Here is a 21,879-nt window from a genome sequence, read left to right as displayed (position 1 = left end):
TCCTCCAGCAGGAGCACCGTTACATCCATGGGAGTGGCCGGAGACACCCTGGAGCAGATTGCACGTGGATTACGCTGGCCCTTTTCTAGGGAAAATGTTCCTTATCATTGTAGATGCACACTCAAAATGGATTGACGTGTACCCAGCAAGTACAGCAACCAGTCAAGTTACCATTGAAAAGCTCAGACAGTGCTTCAGCATACATGGTCTGCCTCAAACCTTAGTATCAGACAATGGAACTTGCTTCACAAGCCAAGACTTTCAAGCATTCCTAAAACAGAATGGAATACAGCACATAACATCTGCACCATTCCACCCAGCATCGAACGGTCTAGCGGAAAGAGCTGTACAGTCGTTCAAACAAGGAATAAAGAAAATAAAGGGGGACACTTTGGAAACAAGAGTCGCTAGATTTTTGTTTAATTACAGAATCACCCCGCAAACCACGACTGGATTGTCACCAGCGGAAATGCTGATGTCCCGAAGACTACGCTCAACACTGGATCTTCTGCTGCCGGATGTGAAGTCAAAGATTCGGAAGAAACAACTCAAGCAGAAGGAACAACATGACACACACAGTAAGTGGAGGAGTTTTTCACCTGGGGATGATGTGTACACCAGAAATTACAGTCATGGTCCTCGTTGGATACCGGCTGTCGTTGAAGAGAACACCGGACCTGTATCTTATACTGTACAGACGGGAGATGGAAGAGTCATTAGGCGCCATGTTGATCAAATCAGAAAACGCCATGAATCGCCGACACAGGAGAGGTTGGAGGAGCCTATCACTCTTCAGGTTTCCGAGACAGGACTGGAGGCCTTGCCTGCAGACTCTGCCGTCACCATTGTGCAGAGAGAGAAAATGACTGCTGGTGAGACAGACCAAGCACACTCCTCTGTGGTTGAAAAGACAAAAGCAGGAGTAGATTTACTTTCTGGGCTGCGTCGTTCCGAGCGCATAAGACAGACTCCTGCTTATCTGAAAGACTTTGTGAAATAGTAGTGAGATCCCTCAAGTCAGAGCAAGAATGAGCTCTGGGACTCACTGGAAGGATGGCAGTCTACCCACCTTCCTAGTTTTTTCCTTTCTCTTTTAATTATGTTCATGGAGTTATTTTTTCATTGTGAAAAAAAAAAAAAAAAAAAAAAAAAAAAAAAAAGAAAACATGTGAAAATACTAGACGTGTATGTCGTGTGTTAACAATGTTATGTTCAATTTCCCTAACCATACATTTGTGAGTAATTTGGAGGGGCTAGTTTAAAAAAAAAAAAGTTATTGTAAATGTATGTTTCCTCTTAAGGGGGGAGGGATGTGGTATACTGAGATTTATGTGTAGTTAACAGCAGTTCCTCTCCACACCACAAGAGGTGCAGTTGACCTTGGGGATCATGTGGGGGTTCCGGGGTAGAGTAAGAGTGGTTGGTATCTAAGAGAAAAGTATGCCGGTCACATGTAGACTCTGCTGCACAAGAGAATAAAGTTATATCCAAGTTATTCCACATGATTCAGTTCCTATATTACTGAAGATACCACAGGTTGATCCCCTACGATCAGTATATTCCACGCGTACGATTGTTCCAGCAATCGCCCCGCAATGAAGCGACCGCGACCAGCCGCAAAAGCGCGAAGGCCAGCGTAAGGAAGAAAGCCCGATTCAGCCATCAGAAGAAGCTTAAACTTCACTGCAGCGCCGCCACGTCTCCCTCGTCTTTTGCGACACTTTCTTCGTGGCAGATGACAAGCTGGCCGCGCAAATAGTCAGGTATAGTCATCAAAGTGGAGGCAAACTGAGATCCGGACTGGACATCATGGAATTGCTCTTCAGTGATATTTTTAATATCAAGCAGCGTTTGACGATCATATGTTAAAAGTGATGAAACATTTTGTAAAATGACTAACATAAAACACATTAAAACAACGAAACGGGCAGATAAAATAGACAACAGACGGCAGGCCGTACACACCGGCGCCATCTTTCTTCCACCAATCCAAGTCAAGTCCAAGTCCCTCCCTACAACTAACAACAGATCATTAAAAGTGCACTTTTTAAAACATTTCAGAATATTTACAATTACAATATCACAACCTATCCATTTCACAAATAAGTGTTGACTATATAAATGTTAGTAACTATACCTTTCATAAGCTCTTACTATCAAACTTTACATGCATCTCTTGTTCAGTTTAATGCTTTCCTCTATTCTATTATTTAATTTAACTGATCTTAATGGTCAATCATTGTAAATCGTTTGGTACATCTATATAATTGTTTGCAGTTTCCAATACAGGTAACCAAATATAATGAATACTTTTTACATTATAATTTATCTCAGCTGATAAACCACTATGTTCAAAGTGTGTGTGTGTGTGTGTGTGTGTGCTTGTTTTTATGATTTATTAGGACACAAATTTGTATAATGACATGGGTATTACAACATAAACAACACATTTCCTGAATCCTTGTAATCAAAATTGCTTAAAAACAATGTTTTATTAAAATATGAAAATGCAAAAAGTTTTCTGTAATGATTAGGTTTACAGGTTGTTGGTTTACAACTATCCTAATGCCAGTGACAAGTAATAACTTACTTGTTCATTAAATATACATGTTAAAACGGTATATCCATGCTAGCTGTTAGTTTTAACTTGGATAAGACTGATTCCATGTTGAAATTTGAAGTCTGTATAGCATTTAAACCCTTTTAGTTGTCAAGTTTTCAATTTTGTCATTTAGCTAAACCTCTGACTGCTTCATAACTGTAAAAATGATATCATCTGACCCAGTTGCCATGCCACTCACACAGTATGTACACACAGATCACACTCACACTGCTTTGTTTATAGTTCAGCAAGGGGAAGACAAGACACCTGCAGAGAGGGTTTTCCACTTCGTCCTCATGTCAGTGGCCCGGAGTCATTCCACCCTCCTGTCTGTGCGACGACAAACAATCCCGACTCTAACTGTTTGATGGAGATAACAGTTTCTCTTTTATTCCATCCTGCTAACTACGCCAAAACGTTAGATTGGATCTACCACGTCAGAAAATATCAGATATATTAGATCTGACCCTGGATGCCAAATCCCTACCAGAAAATATCAGTCTTTTATCATCCTGAGAGTTTGACTAAAAAAAGCCAGGGAAGAGCAGAAGCAGGAGACAAAATGATGATAATAAAAAAAGGACAGTTTGTAGAATAATCTTAGTTTCAACACTCTGAATGTCTCAATGCTCAGACTTCATCAGACCAGTTCAAATCCAGCACATGTTATTATACCCCAGCAAAACAATGGGGAACTACTACTTCACAACACTGTCCTATGAAGCTAAAAACCTTGAAATGTTGACTCTCTTAACTCGTGAAGACAAAGATCCTGTGAAAACCACACAATCAGCATTAAACAACAATAGAAAAGAAATAAGTACTATAAAATATCAGTGACATGAATAATAATACAATTATGAATAAATGATAAATCAAATGACAAATGAAAAAACAAAGAAAATAAAACAACACAAATATGGTTGCTTATCCAAAGTAACACACATGCGTTACCATTGAGAATCCTACTTATATCCTTCAACTGTAATAGATAAATCATCAGCTAAGATGTAAAGAATGTTCAAGGGGAGGTTCTAGCTGGACCAGGCAGCGATGTCTCCAATAGCAGCATGCAAGGATTTCTCCAGACATAAATAAGGTGCAAGGACAATATACACAGCCAGATTATTTTTCATAGTCTACAAGAGCTGAACACTTAGATATCACTGAGAACAACTTCTTGTTCTTGAATCGACATGGCGATGCAGAACTACCCAGCAGCTGGCGAGATCCCGATGGAGGACAAAAGAGTCTACACTGCTCAGTGCCCAGTGATAGTGCCCATGCCTGAGCAAAAACTCAATGATGATATACTTTTCTCCACATTCAATCTTCACTTCTGTAACCCATGCTGCCTTGGGTTTGTGGCCTTTTACAACTCCGTGAAGGTAAGCAATTTGAATATGTTAAATAATAAAAGTGTCCTGCTGCTTTACAGACACCTTAAGGTTATCATACATTTTTATGTGCCAGGCCCGGGACAGCAGATTGCTTGGAGACCTCACATCGGCACGGTTGTACGGCAACAGAGCTCGATGCCTAAATATCGCTTCCATCATTATTTATGCCTCTGCTATTATTATCCTCATCATCGCTGCTGTCACAGTGATTAATCTCACAAGTTATTGATATCATGAACTCCTCTAAAGAATCAATGTCTTAATGTTTGTATTGACCTGTATGTACTAATTTGTTTTTTTTATTAAAAAAAATTATCTCTTGAAACTTTGCATTGTTCTTTTTTGATCATTGTTACTGACATACTGGTCTTGAAACAAGAAACTGACTCCGATGTGTAGTATAAATATAAGTGTGTATATGCTATATATGTAAATAATAATTAATAATTCGTTACATTTATATAGCACTTTTCTGGGTACTCAAAATGCTTTACATGGAAGAGGAATCTCCTCAATCATAATGTGTGTGTGTGTGTGTGTGTGTGTGTGTGTGTGTGTGTGTGTGTGTGTGTGTGTATATATATATATATATATTAGGGCTGTGCAAAAATTAATTGCGATTAATCGCATCCAAAATAAAAGTCTGTGTTTACATAATATATTTGTGTGTGTTGTATATAATTATTTTGTATATATAAATACACACACATGCATGTATATATTAAAGAAAATGTGTTATTCATATATAAAATATTTATATTTATATAATATAGATTATGTATTTATATATATATGCAGAATTTAGGTATTATATATACAAAATATGCATAGGTATTTATATATACAAAATAATTATATACAGCACACACAAATATATTATGTAAACACAGACTTTTATTTTGGATGCGATTAATCGCAATTAATTTTTGCACAGCCCTTAGATATATATATATATATATATATATATATATATGTGTGTGTGTGTGTGTGTGTATGTATATGGATTATAAGTCATATACAGCTGCAATATTCCAAACTAGACCTCTTAATTATCAAAGGACACGAAAACACATTGTCTAGCAGGTTTATTTTGCAGATGTGTGACAGGAGTGATAACTCACTCTAAATAATGAACAGGCACTATTTCAATGGATGTGATTTGTTGGGTACAATTATAAAAGCTAAAAATACATATAATAATACAATATATCATGAATGTGCAGGGGGGAAAAGGAAAACATGTAATGGCGGCATGTATGTGGTAAATATATGTAACATTGAGATTTAATCTCACTTAGTCATCACAGGTAAGGTGACATTTGTATAGTAGAAATGACCATAAATGGTATCGGTTCTTATAAAATAAAATAAACGGAGGACACGACTACAGTGTGTAGGTTAATAATAACCTGCCATCAGAGGGTAATTTATACAGTAACTCCTAGTCTAGAGGAGTCGTTTTTGGTACATTGCCATGTACTGATTGCACATTCTACGAAAAATTCTAAAGCTTTCATCATATTTTTTTTCTTTAATGACAAATGCGATTTGAGCTGCACAGCTAATTAAAGACATATTTGTCCAGTCCAGTCCATACAGCATAACTGAAGCACACAAAACACACAGATTAAAAGTTTCTGATGTGAATTATCATGCTGAAAAACACTTAAAATGAACATTGTTTCACCTACAGGCATATTATCATTATTTTTCATTCTGCACATTTGACAAGAGAAGCAGACTTGCATATAAGAGCACTTGGATAAAGACAGAAGTACACAGAAGTGATTTTGGAAACACTATTGTGTGCATGCAATACCTGAAGTCGCTGAAAATGGTTAGTTGACAGTGACTGACAGAGCTTCTGTGAGGTTGAATGTTTTAACATAACAAGTACAGTGCCTTCAAAAAGATTTCACCTTAAACTATTATTTCCTATTCTGCTGTGTTGCCAAGTCAGTATAAACCATTTAAATGTAGAAAACTCAATTCTGTAAATCAAAAAAAAAAAAAAAGGATTTAGATTCACATTTATACTAAAAATGTCAATCTTAAAAATGACTTTAACACTCTGGATTGGTTCTCTCTGGTGGCAATGCAGAGTAAAGGTCCGTTCACACCAAAAACAAGATGTATAAAGATGACTATAACCATAACTTAGCATCCACGCCAACTAACGACAGTTCTTCTGCACATACTGCAGTTATGTCAGCTACCACATTAAATGTTTGAGCTCTTTAATTTGGGGTGGATTCTGATTGCCGGTCAATATTTTTTATCCTTCATCAGCTGAATTTGATTTATGAAAGTAATTCCAGTGATATCATTCCTCTGTTATTATAGTTACAGGCATCTGTGCTGTGGACTTTTAGCCTGGATGCCAGCCGAACTTAGCCCCGCCCACAACATTTGAGTTCGGGGAGTTCGGTCTGGACTTGAAGCAAGTATGCTCGAACCAAAGCTGTTCGGACCAATCAAATTGTCAGGGCGGACTTTATACAATGATCGACAGATGATCAACAGTAAATCACCACATCACCAAAGAGTGCTTGGGTTGAATTTGTTTACAACAAAGAATGGCTGGAGGAATGGCTGCAGGAACAGAGAACTGCGATCAAGGCATTTGTCGGTCGGAAAAATGAATGAAGAACATGCGTCACTTACTCGATTGCTCTAATTGGTTTTAGGTCTATTCAATTGAGTGCTGACAGAGAATGTCTAATTGAAGAGAATTGGCACTGGCTGGTTACTTCCGGGTTCTGGACTGGCTGCAGTAACGTGTCTCTGTCCATGCGGGGGCGCTCGCGGTCGAGTGCAGAATGAATGGGAGTCAATGGGGTTTCACCCCCAGAAATCCACTTTTCTCAGGATGTAATTTTTTGTCAAGTAATTTGAAAGTTGCATTCAAAAGGGAGGGCTAAGAAAATACACTCAGCTGAAAATCGCATTTTTAAGTTCACTTATCTGTTCTAAAAATCCATTCAAAAATGTGATGACGTCACACAATAGCAGAGCGCTAGCGTGTTCCGGTCAACAACAGCCTAACCTGTAAGAAATCAAAAGGACATAAGTACTCGTTCATTCGACTTTTGGCCTATAATCTATATTGAACTTGCGGAATCAACAATAAAATCTATTTTGATTTAACGACAAGCAGGTGAAAGAGACACATTTAGCCGTTTAGCCCCATAGACTCCCATTCATTCTGCTCTTGCCCGCGATCACCTCCAGTGGAATTCTAATGGAACTGCAACCAAGGTGATACACAATGGGGCTAATTGGAAGTGCCAAGGCACTCCGTTAGACGGGCTCTGGTGCTGATTGGCTAGATCGACTAGGCTTGTTTGAGATGAGCAAAATCTGCACAGAACCGATCACCGGTGATCAGCGCGAGATGCATGTCGGTTAGAAATGTGTCCGAGTGGGTCCGCCTTGCTCTGATGTCATGCTGACGTCTGTCAAAAAACTCTCGAGCCTATTTTGCATTCGTATTTTTGTATGCTGACCTCAGCCAAGTGGACTTTCCTATTCTCATAGAAATAGAACGATTCAAACCTTATAGTTATTGTATTTGATGTAAACAGCCCTTAATGTTGATGCAGTTTGATCCTATTGCCCGACGATGACACTAGAACAATATTGTGGGCATGGGGGGACTGTGGTGTGTGGATTAAGATTTAGCTTTACTATGGAGAACATGCTGATATTTCAAATTTAGTGGGAGGCGGAAAGAGTTGACAATAAATACAGAAAAGGCACAAGTGCTTAGAGCAGGTACATCAAGGGCAATACTAAGACTCAACAAGTCAATATATTATAGTATATCTATTCCTATATCTTTTTAAGTTGGATGGATTGTTACCAAATTCTTTCTTGCTGTTAATTTATTGGAATGTGACCAGTTTATGATGAACAAATGGATAAATGTCTTGCTGTATATGTTCCTCTTTGATTGGCTAGTTGTAGCAGTAGTGGAAGAGAAAATCCAGTAACTATTAAAGTGCTTTAAGGTTCACAGACAATTTCATGCAGCAAATGGGAGGAAGGACCAATTTGACATGTGAGGTATGATTCTGACCATGGAAAGACTCGGTGGACGTTCGTCGGCTTCAGCCATGGTAAAGACGGACACGCTGAGATATAGAAGCACGGCAAAGAGGGCAGGACTGCAGGGCATCGCTGCAGGTCTGGCAACAGCATACATGTCCACACGGAAGGAAGATCACATGTGACTACACAGAGCAGAACAGGAGAGGAAATTTAGTTTTGTTTTGTTTTTTAATCAAGCTGAAAAGTTAAACTGTAACAGTTGTATTCATTACAAACCATTCTAATAAGTTAATATTTTTTTTATAATAAACTACTAGCTAATTAGAAGGTTAATGTTTCATTTTATAAAAATATTTACACTACCTTTCAATCGTTTTGAGCAGTAATTCTTTTTAAATAAATGAATAGTTTAATAGACAATAAATAAATAAATAATAAAGACTACATTGTTACAAAAAAAAAATCAATTTTAAATAAATACATTCTATTAATAAAAATGTATCAATTTAAATATTTTTAATTGTAATATTTCATAATGTTACTGTTTTTACTGTATTTTTATAAAACACAGACTTTGTGATTATGAGATTTCTTGCAAAAATAGTAAAAATGTTTTCACTTCTAAATATTTATTTGAATACTTTAAGCCACTGTTTTAATTCAAATGATTACTATTTGCATTAATAATTAAGCTTTTAAATGGAGGGAAGGCTTTACCTCATGTTCCATGCACACCACACACTCGGAACTGCTGAATCTATCGGGACCTGGGGCAGTGGGGGTGAGAGGGGTGTTGGGGGTCAGCGGAGGAGTGAGCTGCTGATGAGTTGGGGCACTTGGAGTGGATGGACCAGCTTCCTGTATCTCTTTCGCTGTTTTAGGCAATGCTGAAGGGACAAAAATGTCATGATACCACAATCACTGAAAAACAAAAACACTGAGCAGAATTCACAAATTCCACTAAATTAAAACTGTACTGTATGTCATCAAGGGAATATGTTTGCTCTTACGGTCAGACAGAGTGCGTTCTCTGGCCCAGTGGAGAAGAGCTTTCTGCACACCAACCTCATTGATCCCCAACTGTAAAAAAAGTGGAAAAAAAGTTAATGATAGAACATAAATCTCTGATGTCAAATTCCTAGACACACACACTTTTTAAAAAATATGTTGAAACACAAAGGGAAAGATAGCAGACCTTCCTAAGGTCCTTTGCGGTCATGTGTCGCAAGGCCTCAACTGTGATTCGGTGGTGAGCTATGATTGGCAGGTAGTGTTGAGCAGAGAGTTTACACAGCATATTCCCCAGATCCCTATCCACAGCCTCTTCCTGAGAAGAAAGGAAAGGACGGCAAAGTGTCACTAGGTATGTTTACATTGACAACTTTTGGTTCAATCAGAATTAAATCAATCTGATGAATCTGAACACGGTGTTTACATGAACGATAAATAAAGTAATCGGGTTGATGTGCGTGTTTATATGTCACAAGAATTAATCGGAATTGATTTTTTGACATGCGCTCACTGCACGAATATGCCGCTGTCCGTGCATAACTATCTCCTCTATTGGTTCTATTTGCTTTAAACAGCAGATTTAATATTTATTGGTCATGATTTGGAGACGATGAGAATGAATTCCGCTGTGCAGGCGCTGCTTATATTTATCACATAGTAAAACCCTATCTACAGAATTTGATTCGTGCCCAGAACCAGTGGTCCGTGGATGATAATCTGAAACAAGGACTGGAGAGACATCCTGCTCCACTTCACAGACACTGAGTGAAATGAGAATTTTAGAATATCGGGAAACTCATTTATAAGACACTTTAATTAACAGGAAGAACAGCTCGTTCCGTGAGTCATACGTCATTGCGCTATTTCAGAGTCATTGCACATGCGCAGTCCTTTCAGTCTCGGTTTTCAATCAATTGCCCCTTTCAATCCGATCGAAATTCCAGTTGGATCAAACTCAATCAGATTGATTAAGGTGTTTACATGAAGGTTTTTTTTTTAAGTCCGATTGAGCCACCACCATCCGTTTATAAGTGTCCATGTAAATGCAGCTAGTGATTTTGTGATTTGAACACAGGATCTCAAGGCCTGCAGAAGAGCTGCTCTGACCTGCATACGCAAAGACAGCGGTTTAGCATCCAGGAGCCTCTGATATTGAATCATCCAGTAGTTCTGCTGATTGGATTCACTCTTCTGCTCCAGCTCCATCTAAAGAGCAAAGAAAAAACATCCTTACTGTAATTTATGATACATTTTGTAAGTCCTAAGCAAATAAAAACACTATTGAATTATCATGCCATTATGTGAAATACATTTTTCCATGGGGTTTACATATTCTGTATTTTTTCCTACACAGAATAACAAATATACAGAGAACAGAAACATTTACATCAAATGAAAATTCTCGAATACTATGATCTAGATAGATAGATAGATAGATAGATAGATAGATAGATAGATAGATAGATAGATAGATAGATAGATAGATAGATAGATAGATAGATAGATAGATAGATAGATAGATAGATAGATAGATAGATAGATAGATAGATAGATAGATAGATAGATAGATAGATAGATAGATAGATAGACAGATAGACAGATAGATAGTCCAGAGTCACTCACCAAGACTTGCTTGAGCTCCTCCTCCCTCTGGTCCTTCTGTTTGAGTAACTGTTGCAGTAGGTCACTCAAAGCGGTCCTCTGGTCAGCCAGCACCTCCTTCCACACACAGTAAATACAGTAAATACACACACTCAAACAACACAAAAGAATCATACTCCCAGGATGCTGTGATAACTCATAGAGGTATTGTGAGCATGATACTTAAACAGGAATGGGATGAAATGGCTAAGTAATCAGAGAGAGAGAAAGAGAGACGCAAAAACAAACAAGAATAGTGACGTGCAGCAACAAAAAGTGATGGTTACTCCTCTCTACACTCCACAGCATGATGAAGCACTGGAAGGAAAGCAGCACATCACCTAATGCGTCTACGTACCTGCAGGTTCTCAGCGTCCAAATTCCTCCTCTTAACTTCCAGCTTTGTCAACTGCAATAACTCTGCCTCTATGAGTTTAATCTATGGATACAAGCATACAGTGGGGGTGTGAATGGCCCCATGGAGACATGATAAAACAGCCATCTTTTGAGTTCTGAATCCAATGAGATATGGGATGTGAGAAGCATGGGCTGACTGAAACCAAAAAAAAAAGCTTTTAATGGCTAGAATGACTACACAAGACCATTTTACACATATTTACTTTATGTAGCCCCCTTTTCAGCACTGTGCTCATTGTGTCCTGTTCTGTCTCCTGGTTTGTATTTTCACAGCAACCTTTCTGGTCTTCCGACATTTGTTATGACATCCGCTTCCAACAGCAATGCTCATAATAAATTTCATCAACACTACAAGTAAATCGAGTTCACCAGATAATTGCTCTTCGACATAGAAATATACAGAAGTCATTCTAATATGCTGATTAAGTGCTCAAGAAACTTTTCTTATTATATGCATTTTTGATGTAAAAATGCAGAAATGTAGCAACTAATGTTAACAAATGAGACTGTACTGTGTTACTAATATTATAAGAAAAGTTTCTTGAGCACTAAATCAGCATATTGAATGACTTCTGAAGAAACTGGAGTAATACGTAGTGATAAATTACCAGAGGTGGGGACAAGTCACACATGGTCAAGTCCAAGCAAGTCTCAAGTCTTAACCATCAAGTCTCGAGTCAAGTCTCAAGTCGCAGTTCAGATAAATCAAGCAAGTCAAGTCAAGTCAAGGGTTCACCCTAAGCAAGTCAAGTCAAGTCCTGATAAGTTTCAAGTAAAGTCAAGTCACACTACTAAAATAAATAGAGGTAAATTTTTTCGATACATATTTATTTTTGCACAGAAAAGATGAACTTTTATACATATATTATGTATCTTATTTAATATATTTGCTATATTATTCATATGCATATCTGTGCTACATTAATATCTGAAAATAAAATAAAATTGTGTTGTTTACACAAAACGTTCAGAGTCTAAGATGTATCGATTCTAAGATGTACAATCCAATCTGTCTAATTCAATTTAATTGAAACGGTCTAAAATGTATGAAATCTAAAATGTTATATCTTATATAAATGTAAAATATAAAATATAAAATGTATGAAATGTATGAGAATATAAAATGCAAATTTTTTTTAATTTAGTAGTTTTTCTTATCATAGCCAACAAATGTCTTCGGAAACTCCTTTTCCTCAAATTACTGAAACCTATATGTAAAACGCATTTGCAGCTGCACAGCCGTGTAACCTATATATCTATGCTGCATATACAGACATCCCAACCTACAAGAATTCATTTCAGGGAGGTATATCTCAATGAATGTAATGTTAGGGAGGGGGGGGGGGGGGGGTATAAAATATGTTAATAAATATAAAATATGTATTATTATGTATATTATATATTAAATTTACATAAATATTAACAAATGGTTGTTTTAATTATGGAATTCTCCATAATTAACTCCTAAACTTCAGTAGAGAACAATTCTTTGTAAGGAAGGAGGGGTTTCTTTAATGTACATTTATTTGCATGTAGTATGTAGCATATGGTTTGCGTTGCTTTAAATTGGTCAGTGCAGCGCTGACTATTGAGTGTCGCTAGGAAACACGTCCGCGCTGCGCTGACGAATCGGCTGCGCGGCTCGGATCATTGAACCGTGCAGATGACATGTCTGCGCGGCACGAGCTCTGTAAAGCCCCGCTGTCTCGTCCCACTTTTGGTTTGTTTGGCTTCCCATATCTCTGCCGTGCACACGCCGCACGCTATGTATGTTATACGCGCAGTATCTCGCTCTAGATTCCGGGAGATTTTAACTCATTTGCGGGCATCAGGGAGACGCTATCAATATGCGTGAGACTCCCGGAACTTCCGTTTGGCGCGGTTTGAATTGAGCAGCGTTAAATGCCGATATAGTGATGCTGACGTCACAATATATATATATATATATATATATATATATATATATATATATATATATATATATATTTTAATTAACTGTATTGCTGTTTGTTTATTATATGTTCAAGTCATTGTCGAGTCTTCCACTTCAAGTCAAGTCAAGTCTCAAGTAACTTGTTCTCAAGTCAAAGTCAAGTCAAGTCATTTTTGTACTTTAATCAAGCAAGTCACAAGTCCTGAAAATTGTGACTCGAGTCAGACTCGAGTCAAGTCATGTGACTCGAGTCCCCCACCTCTGTAAATTACATTGGTCATAGTCTTGTCATGTTAATTTTTTTTGGCTTCAGTTTAATTTGTAGTCTTTGTTTTCGAATTGAAAATACACACAATGAAAACATGTCAATTTCTCTTTATCGCAAAAAAAGTTTTTACACTCGCATGATGTGGTTCTTCAGGCAATTCGAAAAAGGAACATATAGTAAAACTGCAATGGAAGCAGTTTTTGGGCATTTACAGTCACCTGACTTAAAAGCGCGGTGTGTTTGGAAAGAATACCAGACAGAGTTCTTTATTAAATTCATTAAAGAAAAAAGAATAGGAATACTGGATTCTAAACCTCAAAGAAATACCACAAGCAAGACCTCGGAGCAGAAATGAGGGAGAAACACAGTATAAGGGTCTTTCCTTGCCATTAATGCCTGGATAACACCTTCCATTAACAATAAAAATGTGTAGTGCATTGGCTCTGATATATATAAACCTACCAACGTCCATTGCAATGATTTTTGGAACATGAGAGGAAAAAAAATGACGTTTTAGTCACATAACATGGAATGGAAACGCTATCATTTCACAATAGTTTTTTATCGATATTTAGAAAAAAAATATTGTCATGGAAACGCGCCTAAAGTCTTGCCTGTGTTCTAGTTATAATTTTTAGTTGTGATGGTTTCTGATTAGTTCCCACCTGTTCCCTGTTTCATTAATGATCTCCTTATGTGTATTTAAAGGTTCTCTAAGCGATGCTGGGCCAAAACATTTTTTGTCACATACATCAAACGTCTCCTCACTATCGACTAGCTGCCTGTCCCCTAAACACACTGTAAAAAAACGCGGTCTCTGTAGACACCACAGGCTCCAAAAACGGCAACAAAAACAATCATGTCTCACCCGGACCACGAAACCTAACAAACAGTGTTCCAGCCAATCACTGGCAAGAAGTATTTGAGGGTGGGTCTGGGGGGTTAGTGCGCGTGCACATGAAGGGGGTGTGTGTGTGAAGGAGAGCGAAGCATCAGAGGGAAGTTTGAAAAATGGCCGAAACACGACCAAAGAGACGTCGTTCTGAGGAACAAATTAAAAAGAAGAAGGAGTCGGATAAAGATCGTGCGAAGTTCCGAATTTACATCGGTAGCAAAGCTTTTTAACGATGGCGAGAACTCCGGCGGCAGAAGGGCTTCCAGTCCGACATTCAGGTTGCTCTGTTTTTGCTGGACAGGTGGGTAACGTTAAATAGTTTTTTTTTTCTTCTAAATTGACGCTTATGTTCGCCAAACCCACACAAGGATATAATTAGCTAGAAATGCACGTTCACAATTATTTCAGGAAGGACGGAAGGGAGGGGGAGGAGATGAGATGCGGAGGAGGGAGGGTCTAGCTAGCCTCCGATTTGTTTGAAAATATTACGAACGTCAACACCTCAGAGAACCTTTAAGGCCTCAGTTTCTTGCACCCTAAAGTTACGGTTGTAGTCTGGTTACCCAGAGGGTTTATTAAAGTTTATGTGTATTATTATTCGTCAATCTGTGTCACACATCTTTTCCTTTGGCCTGTTTGATATTTTCAAATATATCATACCTGATTACGAATATAAGCATGCACACTATCCTTCTGAAGCTGGAGGGCTTCAAAGGCGGCCTTCTGCATTTCCTCCTGCAGACAAAGAGCAAATAAGGGTTAGTTCATCATTTTAGGGCAATGCACTACCTGTACTATTTATAGTAGTTCATTGATATATTTTGCCTGTGGAGTGAATGGGTGGATGGATGGAGTGCAGACTAATTTTTTTTAATACAGATCATGTACATTGTAAGTTCGTAAAATTGAATAGTTACCTCTTGAAGGATCTGACTAATGGCTTTGCTTTTGTCTAGTTGCTGCAGGGACAACACTTGGTCAAACTTCTTATCCAAACTGTCCAAACTAAATGATGAAAAAGAGAGATTAAGAAAGAAGGAAAAATAGAATTTCAAAACAAATTTTCTTTATAAACAAGAAGAGCATTGACATAGTAAGTGAAGGATGTAATCTCAAAATCAAAGAAAGTGTCTTTGAAATCTGTTCACAAGTGGTCACAAGTGATACTTTTTAGATGAATGTTAATACAGAGGGTAAACCATCTTGCCTAACCACGAGTGATCAGATCAACAAGACGAATGTTAATACCAGGTATAAACAGGGTCAAAATGGTCTGGACAGAGTTCAAAACCATATGTATTGGTAAGAAGTGAAGCACCTCTTGCAGGTCTCAGACACCAGAATCTGCGTCTTGGCTTCCCTGGCCTCCTGCAGTAACCTTAAAGAGCAGCTCTCTGACAGCATCCTCTGCATGGCATCTGCAAACATGTATATATAGACTTACATAGACAGTAGAGGAGTTTAAAAAATACTGGGGGAAAGAGAGAGGGACTGGAACTGGGACTGGGCAGGAATGATTCAAACTAAAAGTAATAAACATGTCTGAAGCATATCACAGCTCTGAGAAATAACAAAGATTTCTAATGATTTGCCAACTAAATATTTAATTATGGAACTATTACATAATTTTAGAGATCCATTTTCTAAAACTCACCTGCCACTTCCTTCTTCCTAAGAGAGTTGGCTTCTTCCTGTGTGATGGTAGCAAGTTGTTCCATTCGTATGCTAAAACAACAACAAGATACATCAGGGAAAGTTTAAGATATCACTATTGCTGAGTGTGTAACTTCTATATACACTACTGTTCAAAGGTTTGGGATCAGTAAGATTCTTTTTAAAGAAATTATTACTCTTATTCAGGAAAGAATGCATTACATAGATTAAAAATGACAGCAAAGACATTGATCACATTAAAAATCTATTTAAAATAAATGCTGTCCTTCTCAACTTTATCTCTACATTGTTTCCACAATAAATAAATAAAATGAAGCAGCACAACTGAAGAAATGTCACTTAAGCAGCAAGTCAGCATTTTAGAAGAGTTTCTGAAAAAAAAATCATGTGACACTGAAGACTGGAGAAATGATGCTGAAAATTCAGCTTTACCTTACATTTATTATACATTCATATATTAAATAAAAAACAGTTATTTCAAATTTTAATAATATTTCACAATACTACTGTTTTTACCATATTTTTTTTCAAACAATTGCAGCTTTTGTGAGCATAAGAAACTTCTTTCAACAACGTAAAACGTTCTCAAACGTTTAGTCTGTATATAGACCATTTCACAAGATGTAAACAACACTGGCCCAGAAGCACTTCCTGTTTCAGTTTTTTAACACTACATAAAAGCTGGGATAAAATACAAACAACAGAACATTTAAAACTGAATCAAAAAGTTAAACAAACATCTTTAAGATGTTTTCTTAACATGTGAAATAAAGAAAACAGTTACAAACTGAAACAGGAAGTGCTTCTAGACCAGTGTTGTTTACATCTTGTGAAATGGTCTATATAAACAACTAATTCCGACTTAAACCGACTTAAAATTATTGCCTAAAAGTAATGCCAGGTCTTTCAGACCCATGGTTCATTTCACGTACAATGACGTAACGCACTGCTTAACTAGCATAGTATGATGATCAAAGTCCCTTTAAGATAGATATAAAATCTTTTGTACAATGCATTATTGAAGAAATCAAGTAGTTAGTCATAACTGTTTCCCGAGACCATACTTTCACAAATTTGACGTTCAATCACATTAGTTAAGGATGTCACACAGATTCACACATCAAATAAATACCAGATTTTTCACTATGAATTACGGACATGCCATCTGGGAACTAATTCTATTTTTTTTTTTTATTTCCAGATTCAATCAAAGGCTCGTTATTGCATACTAGCGAAAGTACACTCTTTCACACTCTAATTACATATTTAAATCTCTTGGCAAAAAGACGTAAGTGACATTTTTTTATATTCGAAATAAAATGTATAGATTGTACTAAATGTCAGATTTTTTACTGAGCTAAAGTAATTTTGCTCAAGATAAAGATTTATTAAGATCACATGTTATCCAAACAAGAAACTCTGCTTCTGACCACAGGTCAAGAGCTGTCATTCCAACCACACAACTTTGCGATGATGTTTGTGAATGTTTGTTAGAACTATGATAAACTACGACTGATAACAATGGAACTTGCAACCATAGTTGGCTAACAAAGTTTTCAGGAAACGCACCTCTGATCTCCAAAAATACCTGAATGTACCCGTAAACGCTGAACTAATATGGGTTTGGTCAAAAGCGCTCTGTGTGTTGTAATGGCACCACAGCAGTGGCATTGCTCAAACAGCTCAGTACTTCCAGTAACTCTGGACTCTGTATTTCTAAAGTGATGACACTAGATATAGTGAAATTCACTTAGCAAGAGCTGCATTGATGGAAGGAGCCCACACTCCATTAGAGATGTGTAATATTTACTCACCGGTCCATTTCAAGAGCTTGCAGAAATTCAGCACTCTTTGCCTGTCTGTAATCAAATAAGCACAAACACACAACCACCCTTAAACTACACAATAGTCATGGACATAGCATGATAAAAACTGACAGCAAAAGCGAACAGAAACATTTCAAAAATTCTGCCCTCACCGTTTGTTATCAAACAGGAGGTCAGAGATGCGGCCCATGATAACGCTCTCCGCCTGACGTACTTTATCCAGCATTTTCAGCCTTACTGCATCCTGGGCTTTCTGCTGCTGAGTCACACCTAACGCTAACCGTTCCTGCTCCTGAGAGAAAAGCACAAAGAGGTGTATTTTTGTTAGCTAGATAGGTGTACTGACGGAAAGAAATTAACAATTTTATTCAGTAACAATTTTATTTCATTCAATGATGCGTTAAATTGATCAAATGCATTAGTAAAGACATTTATAATGTTACAAAAAACATTTATTTCAAATAGAGGCTGTTTTTTAAAATTACTTTGTTCTTATTCATCAAATAATCCTTATGATTTCCCCAAAAAATGTAAGCAGTACAACGGTTTTCAACATTGATAATAATAATAAATGTTACTTGAGCACTAAATCGGCATATTAGAATGATTTCTGAAGGATGATGTGACTGAAGACTTTCAATGAGCATAGAAAAGTTATTTTAAATTGAATTAATATTTTACAATATTAATGTTGTATTGATTTTTAATCCAATAAACGCAGCCTTGGTGAGTACGGAAGTGAAGCTCGCTCAAATGTGTTACATTTATAAACCAGAAAGTTACCAATTTGACAGACATCAGGACGTCCTCTTTACGGGAGTTGTTGAGGAGGAGGAGCTGAGTGTGTTCTCTCTGTTTCTCTTCAAGATCTTTCTCAAAGGTCAACTTTTCCAGCTGTTTCTGTTCCTAGTGGAGAAACAAAAAGTGAGATGTAAATACTACTTCACTGGGCGATCCAACAATAACAAAAAGAAACTAAACCAAACATACCTTTCTTTTCTCATAGTCCATGAATTTGCTCTGCAGTGTCAGTGAATGTAAGAGAACAGCAACTCATTAGTACATTAACAGAAACAATGCCACAGCAACACTTTTTAGGCACTGTATGAAATGAGCGATAAACAGTGAAGACTGACCTGCCAGGCTATCTCCTCACCATCAACACAATCCACCTCCTGCTTCCTTCCATCATGTTCCAGCACAGGCAGAAGATACTGGGATGGAGGGCAATAATCCAGATCCATCTCTAAACCACATCAAAATGAATTATGAAATGAACAAACCAGATGAACAGAAAGACCTTGTTCTGTCACAATGGACCGCAGGTTAATATTCATTTAGATCTTGTGCATAATCTGTACTGTATACGGTCTGCATCTAACCAGGCTATAATAAAAGATCTGTACCTGAGCAGAGGTAGCGCTGCACTTCTTCTGTGCCACCCATGCACACCGACGCAGGTGGATAGCTCATAACCTGTGCGTCCAAGATCAAGCTCTGCACACCACATATAAACATACAGACATAAGTATGTCTTTGCAGTGGTCACATGACCTATAAGCTTGATATGATACTACACAAATACGCTTCAAAATCGTTATAACCATTTAACATACTTACTTCCAGAGTCCGAACTCTGGCCAGTTCTTTGGGTAATTCTCTGATGCTGTTCTCACTTATGTCCAGTGAACGCAGGCTGCTCATGCGACCCACAGACACAGGAATCACAGTAAGGCAGTTCCCTGTTAGCATCGACACATTTCGTTCATTTAAGTGGTTTAGGCTTTTATTAACATTAAGTTTGAATTGAAATGTGCCTAAAAAGCCCAAACTACACTCTTTAACAGAAACCTCAAATGACTGACAAGTTCTTACTAGCTTTTTGAAACAGGTTAACAGCTGTCTGGAAGACATTTAAAACATTTACATTAATGAATATGCAAAAAAAGCACTAAACGAACCTTTCACATTAAGTGTCTGTAGATGTTGTAGATCCCCTACAGAGTCTGGCAGCTGTTTTATGTGGTTCTTCTCTACATTCAGAACCTTAGATAAGCAATAAATATAAAGGACACAAATGATCAATTAAAACATTTGTTTAAAAAAAAAGTCATGCCCTAGAAGATATTCACTACCGTTCAAAAGTTTGGGGTTGGTACAATTGTTTAATTAAAGAAGTCTCTTATGCTCACCAAGGCTGCATTTAATTATTTAAAAATACAGTAAAAAACAGTAATATTGTGAAAATGATTATTACAATTTTAAAAAGAACTGTTTTCTATTTTAACACATTATATAATAATTAGTCCTGTGATAGCAAAGCTGAATTTTACTCCCAGCAGCTATTACTCCCTTCTTCAATGTCACATGATCCATCAGAAATTATTCTTATATGCTGATTTGCCGCTCAAGAAACATTTCTGATAATTATCAATTTTGAGAACAGTTGTGCTGCTTTTTGTAGAAACTCTGATACATCCCCCACCACCACAAAGCTTTTACTGAAAGGATTTGTGTCCTTGCTGAAAAAAAAAATTTTTTGAAAAAAAAAAAATGCAGTAACCCCAATCTTTTGAAAATGAGTGTAGTCCATGACATCAACTTTTTTTATATACAATAAATAACTGTACCTGCAAGGACAATAGCTGCCCGATGTCATCAGGAAGTGATGTGAGCTTATTTTCATGCAGATCCAGCACCTTAAGAATGGACACATGGAGATGTTGGCACTGGAGAGAAGTTCAAGGTGGTTATGTGCTCAATTAATGTCTCTCACCTTTAAGGTTGTTAAGGCACCAGTGCAGCAACCTTTAGGAACAAGTGACCTCAAGTCATTTCCATGAAGAATTAACACCTGCAATGAAAGGGGAAACTGCTGTCAGAAGTCTGTTTGTTCTGACCAACAACAGTTCAGAGAAAACAACCCTGTAGTAAACTGACTCACTTTTTTCTGGAGCACTTTACACATTGAGAAGACACTGGAGGGAACCTGGAGACATGCATTTAAAACATGTAAAAATTGTAGTGACACGGATGGAAGCAGTCAGGTATCTTGCAATAACTCATCCACTTTCTGTTTTTGGATGAAAATTTCTCCAAAATGTGAATAATGAATGTCATTCATTTGGGTTTGTGTAATTCACCTCTGTAAGTTCACAGGCAGAAATGTCCAGAACATCATCAGCACCTGCTTCTTTAGCCTGCAAAAACATAGGCATACGTGTTTGGGTCTGAAACAGTGCATTATGACAGTAAGATGTAGCTAAAAAAAAAAAAAAGAGGCACTGCTGATACATACAATCTCTGACATAAGCAAATGTGGGGTCGTTGCAATGTAAACACAACTATAAACTTACCAAGCAAAGCTGGTACTCAAGGCGTTTCTTGGAATCCACACTGGGTTTCTTCTTTTTGGAGAACAGAAACATCCTGGGGCTAGTGAGATTTTGTTTGTCTAACGTTAGTTAACTTAAAACCTTACAACACCCACAAAAGCCACTGGATGTTAGCTTGACACTTGACTGACTGTGGTGACATGCGGATTGGGACCGCATAAACAAATTAAATTAGGACAAAAACGCAGAAATACAAACGTGAAATTACAAATTATAATCACTCGCGAAAAATAAGACTATACAATACTTCGTTTTCATTATAAATTGATGGCTCATGGATATTGAAAGCAATCGAAATGAACGATATAAATAAAAGGACATACCTTACGCGAAACGAAGAATATATACCGTCAGTGCGATAGCTAAATTATTTTGTCAAAACATGGGCTCCTTCAAATGTTTTAAATCGATTTATTGCCCCTTGTTGTTGCCTTGTATACTCCCTCCCTCTCTGGCAGTATCATAGGGCAGTACACACACACCAGGAACAACTTCTCGGATGTTGTGAATGACGTAATGCGACCGCAGTGTCATAGAATACACTTAGATGTCGCCTTGGCTATGGAAGTTCATAAGAACGAATGCGTCAATAGAGCCGCCATCTTGGAACAGGGAGCCCCTCCACTTTAATGCATCAACGTCAATGTAGACAAAGGTCTAACGAAAATAAAATCACCATAAATTATCATCAATACGATTTTCTCGTTTGTTTTGGTTCGTTCCAACGGTCAGACATGTATTTATCGTTGATTCCAGAAAAAAATGTA

At 37.4% G+C, this 21,879-nt stretch overlaps 2 protein-coding genes across 3 annotated transcripts; one reads left to right on the top strand and one right to left on the bottom strand.

Moving 5' to 3' along the window:
- The first annotated feature begins 1,648 nt into the window (after positions 1–1,648).
- On the top strand, positions 1,649–4,318 carry ifitm1 (interferon induced transmembrane protein 1). Its single transcript, XM_039658555.2, has 2 exons — positions 1,649–3,990; positions 4,076–4,318. Exons 1-2 carry the CDS (start codon positions 3,799–3,801, stop codon positions 4,229–4,231), a joined length of 348 nt encoding a protein of 115 aa, XP_039514489.2. The 5' UTR covers positions 1,649–3,798; the 3' UTR covers positions 4,232–4,318.
- A 752-nt stretch (positions 4,319–5,070) lies between these two features.
- On the bottom strand, positions 5,071–21,613 carry lrsam1 (leucine rich repeat and sterile alpha motif containing 1). 2 transcript variants are annotated; one of them, XM_039659730.2, is made up of 25 exons: positions 21,436–21,610; positions 21,074–21,152; positions 20,861–20,917; positions 20,662–20,706; positions 20,494–20,571; positions 20,348–20,416; positions 19,679–19,763; positions 19,338–19,459; positions 19,124–19,214; positions 18,854–18,963; positions 18,708–18,737; positions 18,501–18,623; positions 17,870–18,009; positions 17,706–17,750; positions 15,872–15,942; positions 15,536–15,635; positions 15,135–15,222; positions 14,878–14,952; positions 11,063–11,143; positions 10,687–10,782; positions 10,171–10,269; positions 9,248–9,379; positions 9,063–9,132; positions 8,770–8,939; positions 5,071–8,234 (listed from the first exon to the last, which is right to left on the bottom strand). In XM_039659730.2, exons 2-25 carry the CDS (start codon positions 21,143–21,145, stop codon positions 8,112–8,114), a joined length of 2,172 nt encoding a protein of 723 aa, XP_039515664.2. In that variant the 5' UTR covers positions 21,146–21,152; positions 21,436–21,610; the 3' UTR covers positions 5,071–8,111. The 2 variants fall into 2 exon arrangements, with proteins under 2 accessions (XP_039515664.2, XP_088986404.1); XM_089130278.1 differs by lacking the exon at positions 11,063–11,143 and having other exon boundaries at positions 21,436–21,613.
- Positions 21,614–21,879: the final 266 nt, after the last annotated feature.

The sequence above is a fragment of the Pimephales promelas genome, chromosome 4 (assembly GCF_988280905.1).
Source record: "Pimephales promelas chromosome 4, fPimPro1.hap1.1, whole genome shotgun sequence".
NCBI lineage: Eukaryota > Metazoa > Chordata > Actinopteri > Cypriniformes > Leuciscidae > Pimephales > Pimephales promelas.
The sequence above is the reverse complement of the archived record's forward strand: the minus strand, read 5'-3'. Positions and strand labels throughout refer to the sequence as shown.

Coding starts and splice junctions, on each gene's coding strand:
- ifitm1 (XM_039658555.2), top strand. CDS start 3,799: ATGGCGATGCAGAACTACCCAGCAGCTGGCGAGATCCCGATGGAGGAC. Junction 3,991..4,075: donor CCTTTTACAACTCCGTGAAG/GTAAGCAATTTG, acceptor TTTATGTGCCAG/GCCCGGGACAGCAGATTGCT.
- lrsam1 (XM_039659730.2), bottom strand. CDS start 21,145: ATGTTTCTGTTCTCCAAAAAGAAGAAACCCAGTGTGGATTCCAAGAAA. Junction 18,010..18,500: donor TCCTGATGTCTGTCAAATTG/GTAACTTTCTGG, acceptor CTTTTCTCTCAG/GAGCAGGAACGGTTAGCGTT. Junction 14,953..15,134: donor TTAGTCAGATCCTTCAAGAG/GTAACTATTCAA, acceptor CTTTGTCTGCAG/GAGGAAATGCAGAAGGCCGC.